General features: G+C 36.6%; 1 protein-coding gene across 2 annotated transcripts in view; it reads left to right on the forward strand.

Moving 5' to 3' along the window:
• The first annotated feature begins 6 nt into the window (after positions 1-6).
• Positions 7-20,295, forward strand: part of MIGA1 (mitoguardin 1) — a 45,091-nt gene continuing 24,802 nt past the window's right edge. Inside the window, exons 1-7 of one of the 2 annotated variants that reach the window (XM_026854274.1) lie at positions 12-80; positions 650-820; positions 5,425-5,602; positions 6,168-6,304; positions 6,554-6,680; positions 7,161-7,297; positions 8,032-8,155. In XM_026854274.1, the coding sequence (XP_026710075.1) occupies positions 722-820; positions 5,425-5,602; positions 6,168-6,304; positions 6,554-6,680; positions 7,161-7,297; positions 8,032-8,155 (802 nt within the window). In that variant the 5' untranslated portion in view covers positions 12-80; positions 650-721. Of the gene's footprint in view, positions 821-5,424; positions 5,603-6,167; positions 6,305-6,553; positions 6,681-7,160; positions 7,298-8,031; positions 8,156-20,295 lie in introns of both variants that reach the window. The other variant, XM_026854275.1, reaches the window with a different exon arrangement.

The following is a 20,295-nucleotide window of genomic DNA, read 5'->3' on the forward strand; positions in this document are numbered from 1 at the left end:
GGGCAGAAGCTCCTGCCCTGCGGAAACGTCTCCGGGGCAGCCCAGCCCGGCCGGACGCGCCGGCGGAGGGAAACGGGCGGGTGGTGGAAGCTGACCGCTCCCGCGGCCTGCGGGCCCGCCCTTTTCTAGCACCTCGGTCCTGGATGTCACACACTTGGCCTTGGGCTCAGCGTCCGAGAGTGAGGGGGCTGTCCCTTTTTCATGGGAGAGATTACATCAGGCTGTAGTATTCCCTCATCACGTGTCTGCAAAAAAAATGAAGCTCTGAATGAGATAAACTTTTTTCTGGCTGCCTTCAAATCTTTTAACTCTTTTAGCTGTCAAATGTGTTCTTCCAGCAGTACTGATGTCAGAAATAGGGTTGTTGCCACGTTTGATTTGGAGGATATAATAAGTGAACTGCCAGCTCATGAAAGCAGACTGAGCCCTCCGCAGATCCTTTGTACACACACAGGTCCCTGCACAGAGCACTTGGAAGAAATGGGGCCTAAGCTGAGCCAGCAAATTTACTGCCTTCTCATTTAAGCACAAGTCTTATCTCTACACAGAAACATCAGTCAAACAAGTCCTGTACTTGTTATGTAAAAGCTTCGAGCTTGTAGAGGAAAACTTCAATTGCATGATTTAGTGTGTATCCTTCATTTGACAGAGTATTCCAGAGACCTTCTGTGACTGTTTTCAAGGTAGTTCCACTTTATGAGGTTATGGGAGAGAAGGAGCCATGTCAGAAGAAGCTGTTACTGAGGCACGATTTTCTCTGAAGACAGTAGCTTTACGGGTATTTAATCTTCCCCTTTCTTGGTATTATTCTCTAAACCAGGTAATATATACATTATCTAAATATTGTCACTTTTTATATACGTTGAGAAATTTAATGGCAATGTTGTACTTCCAAGTTTAATGTGAATTATACAGAATACCTTGATTTTTAGTGCATTTAGAACACTGAACTAAAATAAGTGGGGTCTTTTTCTGCTAATAAACACTTAGTATATCATCATATACCTGACTGAGGAGATTGCTTTGTCTGCAATGTCTGTAGGTCTTCATTTTGCAACAGCCCAGTGATTCTCATAAAATCAAATATCAGAATCCTCAAGTTGTCTTTTTTTTTTTTAGAATTTTTTAGATATTTAAAAACTAAACGTAACTGTCATTAAGTTTAAATAATAGTGTTATGTGTGGTCTGAAATACTTTCTAGATTGCCAGTACCATTCACCAAATTAACCTGAGTGATAATTCATTAATGGAAATCAAAAATCTGTGTTCTAGTTTTCAAGTCACTTGTGTTTAAGTGGCACATAGCTAAAACAATGCAGTGATTCTTTAAAAGCAGGCTGTTTTTTAAAACTGTTCAGGTTTTTTGCTGGCTTTATTTGTTTTACTTGTGGAAAGACCTTGAAATAAAATCTTAAGGTTCTATTCATCACGGTATTTCCTTTTACAGATGGCCCTGGAGTCATTTTTATTTTTATTTTCTTTTCACTGATACTGTAGGTTAGTTTTCACTATCAGCATGGATAGCAGCCACTCAGATCTGGCTGGAGAGTACATTATGATCTTAGTTTTCAGGCTGACAAAAGATGGAAGTATTATGAAGCTGATACTACTTATCTGCAGGGAACTATAAAATTTGTCCCTAGAGCACCTTCATGACAAAGACAGGAAGGAGGAGCTGTAATTGTGTTGTAGAGATTCAGCGAAAGAGGTGTTAGTTGCTGATAGCTACATATATGATAAATGATAGAGTGAAATAAATCAGAATGACTGGAGAAAATATTAAGGCTTCAGTTGTATCCTTCAGAGAATAGATGGCTTGAAGAGTGAGCCATATTCTGATGTTGTAGTACAGAGGAGAAAAAAAGTTCCTAGTTGGCTGTACAAAATATGGTCCAGTAGATTTTTTTCATTCTGTGTATGCTGAATCATTGACAAGGATAATGAAAAGAAAAAAAATGTGTAAAATTAGGAATGTCAACAATATTTTTTAAAAAAAAATAGATATCAGGTCCTAATAAAGTTCTGCTTTTAAAACCCATGTCTTTAATTGACTGTATTTTATTTTTAGTGAAATAGATGCTTGTAATGCTATGTCATTTTTCATATTTGCATGTAAATTCTTTTCATTTTTTTACTGCATACAAACCACAATGAGATATTCTCAGTCTAGCTGCCTCTGATTATTTTACCTTTTTTTTTGTATTTAATATACTTTAAAATTCATGCTGCAAGATCATTGACATATTTTTTTATGTTGCAGCATGTTCATATCCTTTTTAAATACCATGTGCAACTCTATTATGTGCATCTATTAACTTTCCTTAGAGGTTTTCATTTCACTGTTAATTTATTTATGACCATGTTTGTAGGCACAGACAAATTTTAAAAACCCACTTACAGATCTTTGAAGCTTTAGTTATAGCATTTAATTCTGTAAGCTTCAAGGTTTTCATCTCAGTTATTTGGTTATTAACTTTTCTGTGAAATACAATAGTCTTTGTAAGAATGCGTTTGTGCTGTTTCAGGGATTTCCTTTTCCTCACAGACTACAGTGCTAGGCTTTCGGCCTCGGTCAAGAGACAGTACTACTTCAAGATACAGTACCACTAAGGACAGGGTTCTCAAGTCGGAAGTTGTTGATTACAAACTCAGTGCAGAGCAGAGATTTCAATGCTTCTTTAAATTATACAGCTCTGATAGTACAGCAACCAGGGACTGCCAGAGTGCCATGGTACTATGTGTGGGCAGTTGTCTCTTGTATGAGGAAACATGTTACAGAAACACTGTATTATCCCTAAGGACTGCAGATCTGTTTTTTTTCCCAGCAGTCTGTTTCTCAAGCAGCATAGATTTCCTCAAGATTTCACGAATGTGGACTCTAGTTAAATAGCTCTTTTCTTCTTTGTATATCTTGTCACTTTGCATTTTTATGAGCTATGTTAATGGCTTTTAATTCCAGTTGCTTGTATATGTGGTGTTAGGAAAGCTAAAGCCCTGATAGAATTAAATCTGGCTAGGGACGTCAAGGGCAACAAGGAATGCTTCTGTAGGTATGTTGGTGATAAAAGCAAGACTAGGCAAAATGTGGGCCCTCTCCAGAAGGAAACAAGAGACTTGGTGTTTACCCAAGATATGGAGAAGGCCAGAGTACTCAACAACTTTTTTGCCTCAGTCTTCACCAGCAAATGCTCCAGTCACACCACTCAAGTCACAGAAGGCAAAGGCAGGGACTGGGAGAATGAAGAACCACCCACTGTAGGAGAAGATCAGATTTGAGACCATCTCAGGAACCTCAAGGTGCACAAGTCCATGGGACCTGATGAGATGCATCCGTGGGTCCTGAGGGAAGTGGCGGATAAAGTGTCTAAGCCACTATCCATCATATTTGAGAAGCTGTGGCAGTCCAGTGAAAGGGGAAGCATAACCCTCATTTTTAAAAAGGGAAAAAAGGAAGACCTGGGGAACTACAGGCCAGTCAGTCTCACCTCTGTGCCCAGCAAGATCATGGAGTAGATCCTCCTGGAAACTAATGCTAGAGCACATGGGAAATAAGGAGGTGATTGATGACAGCCAACATGGCTTCACTAAGAGCAAATAGTGCTTGACAAATTTGGTGGCCTTTTACAATGGGATTACAGTGTTGGTGAATAAGGGAAGAGCAGCTGACGTCATCTACCTGGAATTGTGAAAAATGTTTGACACTGTCGTGCATGACGTCCTTTACTCTAAATTGGGGACACATGATTTGATGGATGGATGGACCACTCAGTGGATAAGGAATTGGCTGAATGGTCCCACTCAAAGAGTTGCAGTCAACGGCTCGATGTCCAAGTGGAGACCAGTGATGAGTGGTGTTCATCAGGCATCGGTGTTGGGACCAGTACTGTTTAACATCTTTGTCAGAGACACGGACGGTAGGATCAGAGCACTTTCGGCAAGTTCACTGATGACACCAAGCTGTGTGGTGTGGTCGACATGCTGGAGGGAAGGGATGAGCCATCCAGAGGGACTCGGACAGGCTTGAGAGGTGAGCCTGTGCAAACCTCATGAAGTTCAACAAGGCCAAGTGCAAGGTCCTGAACATGAGCTGAGGCAATCCCATGCACAAATACAGACTGATTGATGAGTGGATTGAGACCAGCCCTGAGGAGACAAGCTTGGGGGTATTAGTGGATGGAAAACTGACTGTGAGCCAGCAATGTGTGCTCACAGCCCAGAAAGCCAACCTCATCCTGGGCTGCATCAAGAGAAGTGTGGTCAAGACACGTGATTCTCCTACATCAGTCTCGTGAGACCCCACCTGCAGTGTGCTGTGTCCAGCTCTGGAGTCTCCAACACAAGAAGGACACAGACCTGTTGGGGCGAGTCCAAGGGGGCCACAAACATGATCAGGGGGCAGAGCACCTCCCCTGTGAGAACAGGTTGAGAGAGTTGGGATTGTTCAGCCTGGAGAAGAGAAAGCTCTGCGTAGACCATATAGTGGCCTTCCAGTACTTAAAGGGAGTTACAGGAAAGACAGGGAGGGACTCTTTGTCAGGGAGTGTAGGGATAGGATGGAGGGTCATGGTTTGAACTGAAAGAGAGAAGATTTAGATAAGACCTAAGAAAGAAATTCTTTACTGTGAGGGTGGTGAGACACTGGATGAGGTTGCCCAGAGAAGCTGTGGCTGCCCCCTCCCTGGCAGTGTTCAAGGCCAGGTTGGACGGGGCTTTGGGCAACCTGGGCTAGTGGAAGATGTCCCTGCCCATGGCAGGGGGGTTGAAACTAGGTGATATTTAAGGTCCCTTCCAATGCAAAACCATTATGTGATTATATGTATTTTTGCTAATTTAAACGTCTGTAAACCTATGACTGATGAGTATCCAAAATAAAATGTAACAATTAAAAAAAAAAAGTTTTATTTAGAGAAATATGTTTAAATGCATGTTCTTCACAAATCGAAACACCATGCGATTATTAGCTTTTGGATCCTTCACTCACGGTGCATGAAATAGTCTAGCTGTGAAGGGTGAGTTTCTTCTCAGTATTTTTTTTTTTGCTGTTAGAAGAATCAGTTGAAGTCCTATATTGTCCTGGCATTAAAAAGAAGTTTGTCTGGAAGTAATTTCCTTAGATCCCAGTAGTTCATGGATTTGCAATACACCTTCTGGTTCTTGGTGCTGCAATATTCCTCTCAGTGCAGCCACTCACTTTGTTGCACCAACCCCTTTGTAAACTCTCTCACCTACTGGTCATCGCAAATTTTGAGAATAGGTTAGTCTGTGTCCTTACTCAGAGTTGGTTGTTTCTCAGGCTGTGAGAGCAGCATCTCTGATCTCCCTCAGATAAGCTATAGCCTTGGTTGAACACACCAAAAGAAGGGTAGGAGGAAAGGTGGGAGTTAAGGAGTATTTCCAATGAAGTCATACTCTTTTATTTTCAGATAAAGCTTTCCCCTGGGTTAAAGAAGCTTTTCACGGTAACAGCAGTGAGTGCAATATCTGTTATTTTTCTGGCCCATCACTTTAAAAGAAGACGTGGAAAGAAAAACAAGAAAGTGCCACCATGGGAACCAAGTCATCTAGTATTAGAGTGTACCAAAGCAGCTGCATCAGAAAAAGGTATGTGAAAGAACCCCCAAGGTCTCTTTTTACAGGGGAGGAAGAGGGGTGTGAGAGGATGAGTGTGCAGTAGTAAAACAAATTATTTTCCTTTAATGCTGAGTAGGTTTGAATTATTAAAGTAAAATCTTCAAATTAGGAACAAAATTACATTGTCTTTATAAATAAGCTGGTCTTGTTCTCAGAGGTGAAGCTTTAATCATAAATTTGGATTTAAACTTTTTTTATCAATAGTGTATTAACAATGGGGTTTCCTGTTCTTGTGGACATGTCAGTAGTGAGAAAAGCAGAGTTAATTTTTTATTGGCTGGGAAAATATGCTCAAATGTATGTTTATTGTTATAGATACTGACCATTCTAATTTGTAGCTTCTCATGTAGAACTGTAAAAAAAAAAAACAAAAAAAAAAAAACAAAACACCAAAAAAAACAAAACAAAAAAAAATTGTTGTTGCTTCTAAACTGGATTTTATTGAAAACAGTAAGTATAATTCTTGATAGATCTCGCTAAGGAAAGATACAATGTTTTGAGTTTGCAGCAGCTTTAAAATCACCGTATCTCTTAGGTTCTAGTTGTTCCAGTAGTCGTCAAAACTTGACTCTTTCTCTGAGCTCTGCCAAGGAAAAAGGATCTCAGTCTTGTATCTATGCAAATGGAGGACTTTTCAGTAAATACTCCGGTTCAGTTCAAAGCCTGGCCTCGGTAAGTAAAAGTGTTTTAAGGCTCTTGAATGTCTGTTATCTTGCACTGAATATGCAACTGATGGGTTTCACTGAGCTGAAACAGCTTTTCTGAACAAACTGCACAGAAGGTGATGCTGAGAAGGTACTTACTGTAGAATGAAAAGAGTTCCTAGGCAGATGGCTTGGGTGTAAAGTGCTTTGGTAGGAATGTAGTTCTAAGGATACTCTGTATGATAACACTTCAGAATGTGTTCATTTTTTTTTTAAGGTTCAGAGTGCCACCTCTTGTCACAGTTGTGCTTGTGCCAATTCTAATTCCTGGGATAAAGCAGATGAAGATGATATTAAACTTGTCAATATTCCAGTGACCACACCTGAAAATTTATATTTGATGGGTAAGTTATAATAAGAATATTCAGCATCTACCAAAAATGAATGTAAATAATTTCTTGTTTTTATGGCAAAGTGACACTTGCACAATATTACTGTGGTATTCTTTCACAGTGTCCTGTTGGCATGTGTCTAAGAACTTTTCCATAGAATAATGAAATCTTGATGTAGAGTTAGTTTTTCAAAATACGTATTTTTTTAATTCCTTTATTTCTTGTAGTAATTCATAAAATTATTTTTTTAAGTAAATAGGAAAAAATACATTGAACGTTATTGCTTCAATCATATTCTGAACTTTATCGTGTTAAAAAGGCAGATATCTTTTTTTTTTTTTTTTGTTAGACTGGGAATTACTGTTGTTTTTAAAACTTGTATCTCTGCTATAATCATGCTTATTAGCTACATAGTTTCCTGTGACTCTAAATGGTGAATACATACGGAAGCTGTGTGTGGGATGGAATGGAGGTATTCCTGATCTCCCCTAGGTATGGAGCTTTTTGAAGAAGCACTGCGTCGATGGGAGCAGGCACTGACTTTCCGTAACAGGCAAGTTGAAGATGAAGCAAGTTGTGGTTCCATTAAGCTGGGAGCAGGAGATGCAATTGCAGAAGAAAGTGTAGAAGTGAGTATATTCAATCTGTAATCTACTGTTGCTGCCCTGACATTTCATAGCCTTTTGTTACCTGAATCTTTTTAACTTCTAATTCAATTACCGAAACTTGAGAATTAATTCAAATTTCCAATTTAGTGTTATGGAATTTAAATGACACCTAACTTTGTTCCTTTTGGGTTTTTTTGGTTGGTTATTTGGAGGAGGGGGAGGGAAGGGAATTAGCTCTATTTTTTTATTTATTGCTGTTGCATCAGTGTTGCTTCTGGATGGTATTATCAAGATACCAAGTATACTAGTTTTCTGCACAAAATCCCTTGGGTCTTCCCTTTCTTTTATGACTACATAAGAGAATATCTGCTTAGCAAAGATAAAGGGCTTGGGGAGGATGTTCAATTTATGAATATTCACAAATAATGTTCTTGAAATTTATTTGTATTCCTTTGTTCTTATGAACTAAATTTTGAAATAGATGTAAACCTGTGTGGCTTTCATTATTTCTAGTTCAGTAAACCTCATGGATCATTCAAAAGTATTTTAAAATTTAGATTTTATTTTTATTACACTAAATAAAATATGCATGTATACGTTGGATGTTGAAGTATTCATCTGACAGTGTCATGCGGTTTGTAGAAAATTAACGTGGCAGGGTTTGCTCTTTGAAGGCTTAATATTCTTAGATTTTACAAAGGAATCTTACAGACTGTAAACAAATAGAAAATCTTCTAACGTCTATCATCTTGCAGGATATCATTAGTGCTGAATTCATTCATAAGCTTGAATCGCTTCTTCAAAGAGCTTATCGTCTTCAAGAGGAGTTTGAAGCCACCCTTGGGGCCTCTGATCCTGCTTCTCTAGCTAATGATATTGGTGAGTACTCTATTTTACATTTTTATTGCTTGTAATAATGACTCCTGGGCCATGGAAGTTACTGAAATATCCACTGAGCCGAAATACATTTATCAGTGAACAAACAAAAAAACCCAAACCAGGTTCTTTGCATTATTTAATGTTTGATGTAATGCTTGTATTTTAGATAAGAATGGACTGAGAAGAAATTTCTTCTTTGTGTCTTGTCAGTATACTTGAGAATTTTCATAATACTTCTGTACTTCCTAAAGTTTATGTTTACTTGAGTATTCAAATATTTATGCAGTAAGAATATATGACCCTTTTTATAGCATGGGTATATTAGAGCGTTTCACAAGACATACGTCTTTTTTGAACTGTCAAACTCTGTATGCATGTACTTTTTTCTTTTTTTGGTTTGTCATAATGTTTTTATAAAAAACCAAAATTAAACCAGAATGGCTGAGTTTGAAATAGATATGTGTTACCAAAGCTCTTCTCCCTGGTGATTGAAATTTTTCACAGTTATGAGTGACTAAACCCAGGATGTTAAAATGGCAAATACAATGAATAGCTGCTGCCAGACATGTTGATTAAGTACAGAGAGTTTGACTATTTAAATTGGTTTAAGATGTTCTTAAAGGCTGATAGTACTATGCTCTTTCCTAATTAAAGATCAAGCATCTGATCTCAGCTGTTAGACTTTAAAGGCAGAACATGTTTTGGGATTAGTTTTAGTCAGTAGTCTTGTTTGTTAGGCTTCAGCTTGACTGACACGAGGTGGCAGTACTCTCATCTCTTAGCCCTCATGTTATCCTGGAGTTACTAAATACAGCTCTGAGTGAGGTGGGAATTAAATTTAGGTCAGAGTTGGCTTTCTGACATATCTGCATGCACCTGTTAATGTAATTCTTAAAGCAGAAAAGAGTTTGAATGTTTTGTTTTGATGTCTGAAACCATAAGCCCTAAATAAAGTTGCACTGTATATCCATTATTAAATTACAAGTTTATTTATAATTTCTGTCTTCAGGCAAAATTAATAAAATGGTATTCAAAGGACTCAATGTGATGTTCATTGTGTTTAATTATTTTTTTGCTTGGTTACCCTGGAAAATTGATACTTGATTTTTTTAAGATGTGATAACTGGATTCTTGTTTATCACGAATCTTATGAGAGTTGAATTCCTTCCAAGCATTCTTTGTAGAAAGCATTTGTGATCTCTTGAGTAGATGTCTGTTACTTTATTATGAATTTTATTTGTGTTGGCCCAGATGAGTGAGGAAAACAAGTAAGGAAGTGGTTTAGTGAATAGTGTTTTTACTGTTCAGGATTTGGGGCTTTTTCCCCATTATCTTGAATTTGTGGCTTGAACAGCAAGTAATATATTAAAGAATGTTCAACCTTTTGAGAATGTTTCAGAACAAAACCAGAAGAACATTATCTGATTCCAAGCACTGTGGTGCTTGGAGGATTTAATACAGAGGATGGTTTTGTTCAATACTCGATATAAAAGCATTTGTTCACTCAAAATTTCTTAGATAGTTTACTTTCCTGTAGAATATGATACTGAGTGTAGTGTATGAATGTTTGAAGTAGGATGTTTTTGAGATTGACAGTTTTTTTGTAACTTTCCTGGAAGAGACAGAAAAGTATGTTTGGGAGAATCCTAGATGCAATCTTATGGGTTTATTCCTCCCTCCTTTTTTTTTTTTTTAATTTGGTAATCTAGTGAAAGAAAATGAAATCTGCTGTCAATAGACTTTCCTTTACTACACAAAAATGTGCATGTTAACATGTAATACTTATTTTGTTTCACTTCTATTCAAAGCTTTGTATTACACTTCTAGGAGGTAGTCTAGTATAAACATCGATCACTTCCTGTTTATGTGTGTGTATGTGTGTATGCATGTATTAACAACAACAGGGATGTAAGGGTTCAAGAGCCACAAGAAAAAGCAAGTCCAAGAAAATTATGAAATCCCAGTGAAGATAGTGCACTATTCTTTACGCTACTAAGAATAAGAATAATATCCTAAAGAAGAGTACAAATGACAGTTCTGAACACAAACAGAAATGAAGGTGCCTCTGCTCTGTAGTAGGAATGTGTATCATTTATGTCAAAAGAGGCAGCATCTGAATCAGTAGTCCTGGACAATTTATTTCCAAAATTTCTTAAAGAAGCTAGATAAAGAAAGCACCCTAATCCATCATTTACTATTCACTAATCTTGGAAAGTGCAAAATATTCCAAATGATTGGGACATCACCAATTTAGTTCCAAAACTTAAAAAGCAAACCACCCTAGAGCTCCAACACCCAAGTTAAGCAACATGCCTGTGAAATAGAGCTGGAGTTCTGTTACCACAGACAGCGTAATAAAAGGTGTAATTAGTGCCAGCTGGTATGGTTTCAGGGTAGGTAGTTTTTCTTGGACTGTAGATTTTTAAGAGATCTGCAATTTGGGGGATTGATGTAGCACACATTAGATGATAATAGCTCACCAACATGAACGTTTTGTTTATACTTCTGTCCACTGTTTATACTTCTGTCCACTGTTAAGGGAAAGGCTTTTAGCGAAGATGTTTGGTCAAACATTGTAATTTTATCAACTACATAGTTGATAAAATAATTTGTAGAGCTGGAAATTGTCATTTAAGACATTGAAAGCATTGAATTACTGAAAAGGAAAGTTTAGTAATACTGATCTGAATTATTTGTTTAAATGGTTACAATTGAACAATTTTAATCCAGGCGAGTATGGATTGTACATACATGTGAGAGATTTTAAAAGAAAAATAATAGAGAAACGCTCTTGGAATGCATTAGGAAAATTATGCATCACAGTCAGTGTAAGTTCTTAGCACAGTGCTGTAGAAAAAACACCACTGCTAATCCTTGGCTGTTTGAAATGGACAGCATCAGCATAGAGACAGAGATACAATCTTGTTTTTCTATGTTTTTAGAATACTGTGTCCAGTTCTGTTGTTCATATTTCAGAAGATATGGAAATACTAGACAGCTCAAAACAAGCCATAAAAATGATCTATGTTTTGGAAAAGCAAGCTAATATGTGGTTTAAGCTGCATATGTCCAGCTCCTTATTGAAGAAAATAGAGAGGTGACTTACTTGTTCTGAATAGCTACTTACACATGGAAAAGGTATGTGGTGCTGGGAGTTTTGTAGACCTTGTTGTCGAAGTCATAACCAGATCCAATTTCTGGTTGTTCAAGTGAAACAAGTTAACTTCTGAAGTAAGTTGCCTTTGTAGCATATTGAAGGTATTTCAGTGTTTTAGACAAAGATATTTTTTTTGGATGCTGTTTTGATGGAAGTTTTTATTTCTCTTTGAGAGGAAGAGATGGACTTGGGGGTAAATGGTCACTGTGGTGTTTCTGGCATTTAAGCATTTCCCCTTACTACTGCTATTTTTTTTCTTCTTTTGTGGGCCTTGGAGTGAACAAGAAAAAAACTTTGTTGCCCTTAATAGGGTCATAACACTTGTAGCTTGTTGTTAGAATGCTTATAACCAGCTTTTAAGCTTCAGGGTTTCAATTGTTGATTCACAAGAGTAATCAGAAAATTGCTTTGTTTTTTCTCTGATACACGTGAAGGTTAGATATAGTTTGTGGATTTTTCTTCCATTTTCTGCATCTGAAATATTTGTGATTAGCCACAGCTGGAGACAGGGCTCTGACAGTTGGACGAATGCTATCAAGTGTTATCAAAAGACTTGTTACAAAAATGTCTGACTAGCACTTCTTATTCAGAAACCCTGGGTTATAATGAACTCCAAATTTGGTTAGGAAGGAAACTTACAAAGGTAAAAAATTCCATCAATTTCTGGTTTTCAGCTTTCTCTCTAAAATCTTATGTCAAACTTCTGGGGCTCCTGAAACCACACTCTTCCCTACTTGTCTGCTAATCACAGATGTTGCCTCTTCCCAGAACTTTTAAATGTATTGCTTCCCAGGCCATCATTTCCATCTCCCTAATCAAATTAAGATCTTGGTGCTGCCATTGATCAGTCATACCACAGACTTGCTTTTCATTTTGTGACCTCCTTTACTGGTTGAAGTTGGTTGACATGATAAACAATTTGTCAACCAGCTTTGAGAAACAGCCTTCTGGAGGAGACTATGGTAACATGCTACATGGGAGGCTCTGCTGGAGTACAACAGCTTGTCACTGCAACCACTGTCTTTCATGCTGTGGCTGAAAGTGCTTCTCTTCTGTCTGCTATGACAGGTAAAAGGTAGCTTGTCAGAGCCAGCAATCATCACTTGAAGTGGCTGCATGCTGTTCTTGTGTAAATGAGCACCTCCAAGTGTTTCTTTTGTTATATGTAAATTAAATATTTTCTCTTCCAGATATTTCTGCATATTTAACTTTCAGCAGTGCAGAAGATCCAGGTATAAATAAATAGCTTTTCTCCTTGAGGGTAGAATTCTATTAATAGTAATAATAAAAGTAATTGCAAGTAATAATTTTCAACACTGTAAGCTGTTGTTGTTATAAACAATAAATAGCCCTGGAAAAGACTTGCATTTTAAATGGACAAAATAATGGAATGCAATTATGTTCATTTTTGTTGCATTCTCCACTGGACTTCCAGCATTATCATATAAAACAGCAAGATAAAATACGATTTCTATAGCAGAAATATTTCTGGACATGAAATTACAACAAATATGTAGGGCTGAACTGCTGCTGGTTTTGTGCTGATCCTCTTAGGACTGTGAAACAACATGGGAAGCCTAGAAACAGGCTTTCCTGAGGCAGGCTTTAAGCTGCACTGAATCAAGAATGAGGCAATTGGCAGAAAACTGTGAAACAAAATATTCGTCTTGTTATTTCCAAGGGGTGAAAGTGAGGGGCTAGAGGGTTAAAAGCTTACAATACTTCCTGCAGTCTGTCCTTGAAGAAAGTTCTTTTTTTTTTTTTTTTTTTCCTTTAGATCTTTTCTAGAAGACTGAAATGTTAGTTGAGCTAACTTGGGAGGAATGCAAAGAGTTAGGAGAGAAACAATAGCTTTACTGACTAACAGAATTGCAGGTCAAAGGGGAAAATTGTAGGGCTCCTTGTCAGTACTGAATTCATAATACTTCATATTATTAATTTGATTTCTACTGTAAAAAGAAATGCTGGCACTCAAACTAATGGTGTACACTGGCCCTTAAACTTTTTGATAATAACATTAATACCTATGCATTGGTTACTTTATTTTTAAAAACATTTACTTTTTGTATTAATAATACAATTTAAAACAAATTAATTGTTTGAGCTACTGCAGTAAAAGATCTCTCACACAGGTCTGTGTTGTTGGATGATTTTGTTGGAAGGTTTGTCTGTTTCTTTTTTTAATTTTCTTCTCACACTCAAAGATATGCTTGGCATTTTGGAGAGAATAAGCACAGCCTTTAACCTAGTGACAAAACTGTTAGGAGAACATATTTGCATATTAGAAACCTTTTCTCCAGCTGCTCTTAAAACAAAACAATCTTTGCATAATCAGTGAAGCTGTTGAATGCTCATTTTTATATATTTTATTAATACAGACTTCTATAATGTTTTACTGTCCATGGATTAATATATAGGGCCGGTATTTTCCTTCCTGCCTCTGAAATGTTAATGGAAAAATTTGTTTGAGAATATTATGTTTTATGTGCACAAGAAATGTTTCTAATTCTCAGGCTCCAATGAGGGACTGAGCAATTCGTAATAATTCACATAGGTGTGCTCTAGCAGTACGTACTTTGAAAATAATTTAAAAGCAACATAACTTTTTATGATAGTTTGAAAATGTTTGCTTGCTTTGTGTTCCTTGAAGATAATTTTACATTAAATGATATCTTTAATTTCTTGGAGAAGGATAAGACATCTTTCTCAGGGCTGAAAGAGAATTGAAATCAAAACAAAAGGAAACAATAGCTTTTTCTTTAAGTGTGGAAATATATTCAACCCAATAAATGCTCTTATAAAAGAAAGAAAATTATTAGGTCTGAGGAAAAGCCCAGAAAAGTTATTCAAAACTATTTATAAAAAGAAAAATCATCTTTTTAACATAATTTAGTTATTAGAGTTTATAGAAGTTCAGTAACTGCTGAAACTTACTGCGTTTCCCTATGAGGTCTCTTGTATTGCAACTTACTACTGCAACTCCTTATTTCTGACTCACAATAGATACTTAAAGGGCAGATGTTTAAATTGGATAGTATGTCTTCTGCTTTGAATAAGTGTTTAGGACTTTCATTTAAAGGCATATTTGCCCAATATAAATTGTGCTTCCTTTCTAAGTTGCCTTCAGCAAAATTCTTTACCAGAAAGCACCTAAGCACAATGTTGAGTAGTAGAGTAAGATTAGTAGTTAAAAGTTCAGCTTAAAACTGTAAGAAATATTTCTCCAAATGTGTCTATGAAAAGATTACAATGCTTGGCTTTCTCAGTGATACTCTTGGTTTGGCAATACTAAAAACTCAAAATAGCTTTGAATAGACCTGCAGTGAATGAAGTTACCGGTACTGAAAAAGCTTAGTACTTGATAATCTGTATCTTTATGTTGGTATTTGATAACCTGGAGTGTATGTTTGTGTTTATCTTAAAAGCTGAAGTTTCATTGCTTAGTGAAACAGATTAGCTGAAGTCTTTTCAGCAGTGTCTCAAGATAATGTTTTACTGTACGCTGAAACAACATTGGAGAATTCAAGGTCACTTACTGTATGTTAGCTTGGGGGATGATACACATAGAAATTTCCAAAAACACTTCCAATAAGATCAGAAAGAATCCATTTCTGATTTTTGAGGGCCCTTGTTACCATTTGCCCAGCAGCTTTGCTCTTAAATCCAACCATGCAGGCTATTTATACACTTATATACATTCCTTAAATGGCATCCCTGAAACCTGTCTTCTTTCTCTCCACACTAAAACTCCTATTGAAGCCCTTGTCTCTCTCACTTCTTGACTCCTGACACGTTCTCATGTCTTGCCTTGTCCATTGCTTCTCTCACATGGACTTAACCGTTGTTTATAAAAATCACCTTTACTCATTCTTCTGACCAGATTATTTCTTTTGCTTAAGCTGTCTCCCTCAGGAGCTTCTCTTCAAATGAAACACAAGCTATTCCTCCTTTTAGCTCTAACGGCTGCTTATGATTGAGCCACAGTCCAACTACCTGATTTAGTTCTGCAGTCTTTGTTCTGTTAGCTGTTCCTGTGCTTCCCTGCTCAGTCCTCCTAACACAAAATCCATCTGCTGTTTCTCAACTGTTTCTGCTTGTTCCTTACAATGTTTGAGCAGCTGCAGTCATCTCTTTGCCCAGATCTCCTTAGCATGAGCTTCCTCGTTCCACATAATTAGAGTTTGCCTGGGTAACTACCTTCTTCTTTTTTGCCTTTCTTCTCTGCCCATCAATTTTAAATCCCTGATAAAAAAAGGGAAATAGAATGAAGCTGTTAAAGTTCTGTACATGAGTAAGGAACATTTGTACAGCAGTTTATGCAGTTAACACCCCACAATGTTACTCAAGTAGGACTAGTTCTAACGCATTTTGTGTTATCTCTGTGTTTATAACCTACCCCACAACAGCAAACACACATGACTAACACTACTTTAAAGGCATATTTTTTTGAGCATTCTTTTTGCATCTTTTTTGTTGGCCATTCTAGTGCTTAGTTTCAAGTCAGTAGCTTCTCCTGTTGGGGTTTTTTTTTTCCAAACCTTATAAAAAAGTACACATATTTACCTTCTTTTTGTGTAAAGAAAACTGATCATTTTCCCCACACATCAGGGCTTGATTTAATAACCACTTGTCTTCAGTTTGAACACTTCTGAAAAGTGGTGTGTAGAATAAGTGGAAACAGTCTTCTTCCAAAGGCAGAAAGTTACTGCTTTGTTTTGTTTTGTTGGGTTTTTTTTAAATTCCTCTCGCATGTTCTTATGGTATGTTCTTAACAAGTTATAGTTTATAAATTCTTTTTTGTACTAAAAAGGATGTATATGCACTTAACTTTTATGTGTTTATATACACTGTGAATATAAATGTTCCAGAGGCAGGAAAAATCATACCAGACAGATGGCAAGTAGTGAGGACAGGGTAAGTGTTTATTTTTCTGGCTGGAGTATCACAGTGTGAGGTTATATAAACTGATGATCAAGAACATGTTTTGGCCCATAGGGCTAATTCCTGTTTTAGAACTTCTACTAAAACAATTTATTCTTGCATTAAAGTCTGTTTTTAAGAGAGGCTTGTCTGAAACTTTTTTGGCAAAATGAAGGAAGGAGAGCCAGGACAGGGTGGGGGAGATATAGACAGTGATAGCTTAGAGTTTGAAAAAACTTCAGAGGTAATCAGCTCTCTTAGCTTCTTATCTTAATCTTGAAAGTGCAGAAACAACATTTTGAGCATTTCTGATTGCTTTTGAGCACAATATCAAAATAGAATATTGACAAAATTGTATAAAATCAGCAAGTGTAGCTCTCTACACTGTAGTTCCTTTACTAATTAATTAGTTCAGTTAGGGCTAAAATAGATGTCTGTAATTTATTTTCAAGGTCTTAAAATGAAAATGTGTCTGTGTGCACACATGCAAAAGCTAACAACTTTTCTTAACTGATGTGTCTACAATGTTTAAATCTTGCTGCTGTTTAAGTCAAAGTCTCTGACCATCAGCCTGGCATAAATGGTTGTAGCATATCCACATAGCAGTCTTCAGTGAGTGTTGTTTACTAGGCTTGTTATTTAGTACTAGACACACACCATTGCTACAACAATATGCATTCATTTACGTAAGTTTACCTTATAATGTATGGGAGGCACAAGTAACTTATGTAAGTATCATTCTTAAAGGCCTTTTTATATCTTAGAATTTTCTTAAACTTTTGTTTCAGCTTGAAATGTTTCAAAGATTAACCTATATGTGGGAGTAAATACATTTTTGTGGAAAGTTATAGCAAAAGTTTCTGTGAACAATAACAAGGAAGTAAAATTTTATTATTTATGTGTCACTTTTATGCATGTATTTATGCAGTTAATTACTAAAACTTACAAAAACTTAAGATGTGTTTTAAATGAAAAATTGAGATGTGTTTTATTTCCCTTTTGATAGTACTCTAATTCTCTAATTCTTTGTGGGGTATCTGGTCTGTGCACTATGTCCCACCGTACCTCATAATCACGTTCATAGCAAAGTGCTGTAGCGTAGCTGATTCAAGAGCACATGTCTATCACACCAGGCTTTATTCTCTACTGCTATTTAAAGCTGCCCTTGTTCTACAGGCAGATATTCTGCAAGTATTTAAAGGTAAACAAATACATATTTCCAGATAGCCTAAATTATGCACATTTTTTATTATTCAAGCTTTTCTTTATTTTACTTTAGTTTACCACAGATAACCAATATATTGACTAGATAGCAGCTTTAACTACATCTGTTTGAGTAGCTGCTCATCAGTGTCAAGCTATATTCTAGGGTCAGGTTGCGCTAATCTTTATTTACATTATAATTCAAGTATTAATATGTTGTTACTAATACATTTAGCAACCTTATAGTATTGTGGGTTTTTTTTTTTTTAAATGTGAGTTTTGTAACTGGTAGTTAGTAAACTAAAGGTCCAGAGGAAGAACTCTTCATCCAGTACAATTTTTTTGAGGATTCTTACCTCATTCTTTCCTACTCTCTGGAGCAAGTGGAATGCAAGCAGGCCCCAATCAGTTGGGCACTTAAAATATTCTTTAAGCTTTATTGTTTAAAGTTAAGTATGTGTCTCACCAATTTAGGTTCTTAAACTGTATGGTGTGTGCAGCTGGGTTTGCAGAAGCCAGTCACATTCCTGAGCAGCTTCACTTCAGAATTTTGGAAGACAATTCTGCCCTGAAATTCAAGTGAAGACAAAGGTTATTGTGCTCTCCCTGCAGAGTTTGCCTGTGTCAGATATGCTAGTCTTCATTCTGAATCCAGAATCCAAATGTTAGTCCAAATCATATATATATATTTTCATCTTTTGATGCTTATTTCACTGAGGATCCCAGTTAGATAGTTGGTTCTGTCTTTCTATTTTTCTGTTAATTCTGGGGATAGAAAGGTAGCAGTTTCTTTTCTGATACTGTCGTTATACATGTAAGTGGAATTGCCAACTGCTAGACAATATGTTTTTCTTTTAATGAAAGGACAAATGAATATGTGGGTTCCTTTTTGTCAGTCTGGCTCACTTGCTTTGAAATGTCAACATCCCTGAAGCCTAATAAACTGGCTAAAGAAAAACCTTTCCAGCAATCTTGTGTTTAAAATCTGACTTTTAAGAGAGCATGTTAGATGGTCCCTCTCGTTGGTTGGATAGCCCTGTGCTGTGTCCAGCAAAATAGTCTATATGCTAGCATACTAAACCAGTTACTCTTTCTTTTTTATGTATAACAAATTAGGAAAAGTTTTATAAAGCAATAGGTTTCGGGAGCTAAGCAGCAGTTGCTGGTTATTCTTGTCGTTTTTAATCCCCAGGTGTGCTACTATCTGCTCTTCTGTGAAGAGATCCATGGTAGGAAAGCCAAGAAGGTAATAGTGAACAACTACCTTGTAAAGAAGCAACGGTTACTGCTAGTAATATGCTTGTGTAAACATCTTGCTTTAAGTACCCACTGATTTTAGTAGATTTGCACAGTTGTAGTAGAACTGAGGCAAAAAGGGTAGTAAGCTCATTTACTTGTGAGACTTCTCTCTCAAGTCTGGTGAGAAGACTTCTACCTAACTTGCTTATGGAGGCCTCTAGTGTAGGAAGGGTATTAAAGGAGCCAATTGGAGATGTGTAAGCCTTCAAGTTAACCTTGTACTTCCTTCTGTAATTATAACATTGCATTTTGAATCTGCTCTGCATCACAATGAGTTAACATACTATCACACTGAATGTGGTTGAACAGACCATTCCATTGTCACTAGAAAGTGTCTGTGCAAAAATAGCGGTACGTTGCGCTTGTTTTTAGAATGTGAAGAACTAAGAAAAGGCAGTGACGCTCAAATCTGATGACTAAGGTATCTGGCAGTCTTCACAGTGCTGTGCTATAAATCCCCAGTGGACAGCCTACATCTTAAAATAAGCAACCCTGGAATTCAAACTAGACTTTGCTGTGGACAAAATAGATGTGATGTTTTTTGAACTACAGGAGAATGAGTATGCCACTGAAGAGGAAACAGCGACAGTTTTGTGTTGCATATCTATCTAGATAGACTCTGTCCAGATTAGACATGTCAGAAAACTTGATTGCCAGATCTTCTCTGTCAAATCAAGTGCAAGTACAGAAACAGTTGTCTAAACTATTAGACTTGAAAATGGGAGGGTGATCAGAAATCAAATTCTTCTGTGAGAGATTTAAACCTTAAAATCAGGGAAGATCCACTGATTTTTAGCTTCAGGGTAAAGAAAATAAGTTGCAGAAAACTGTAACCCTCTGTGAATGTAGAAACTTGTGCAGTTAAAAATAATCAAAGTTTAGATTTTCAAAGAAACGAAAAGCTGTATGAGAGGGAGAGATCTAACAGTGACACATAGTTTACACAGGATATAAATCTCAAATCTGTTTCAGGATCATATGTCTGTGTCTTGCAGAGAGTCAGAGAAGTAAACCAGAGAAGTGAACATATGCATACATTTATTTTGTGTTTACTAAGCTGATTTCTCAGCTGTCAGCACATATGATGTGTTAGTTCAGGTTATAAAATACACATTAGATGATGCTTTATTTTCTTAAAATTCAGATTTCAGCAATCTAGCACCATATGTGTTTATTCTGCTTCTTCCTTGAGTTTTGAATTGCAGAGTTCCTCATGGTGAGGTCTTTCTATTTTGAGATTTTGGTTTTACAATAAAGCATGCCACGATGATTCAGGGACAGCTTTCATAGGTCACATTCTCTATAACACAATGATATTTCTAAGCCCTTTGATAATTTCTTTGCTTAAAAAAATTTTTGCAACTATCAGACAGTTTTTTCCAGTTCAGTTATCAAATTTATGGAAAAGTTGCTCAGCAGATTTAAATCTTGCAAGATTTATCACCATTCCAGAATATCAAAGCTATATAATATTTCCTAATACTCTTGAGTTATTTAATGTACCTGTGTCTATGGATTACAGGAAATAAATTATATTTAAATTCCTTTCTTAGGCATATTT

The sequence above is a fragment of the Athene cunicularia genome (genome assembly GCF_003259725.1).
Source record: "Athene cunicularia isolate RWA chromosome 8 unlocalized genomic scaffold, athCun1 chr8_part1, whole genome shotgun sequence".
Taxonomy (NCBI): Eukaryota; Metazoa; Chordata; class Aves; order Strigiformes; family Strigidae; genus Athene; species Athene cunicularia.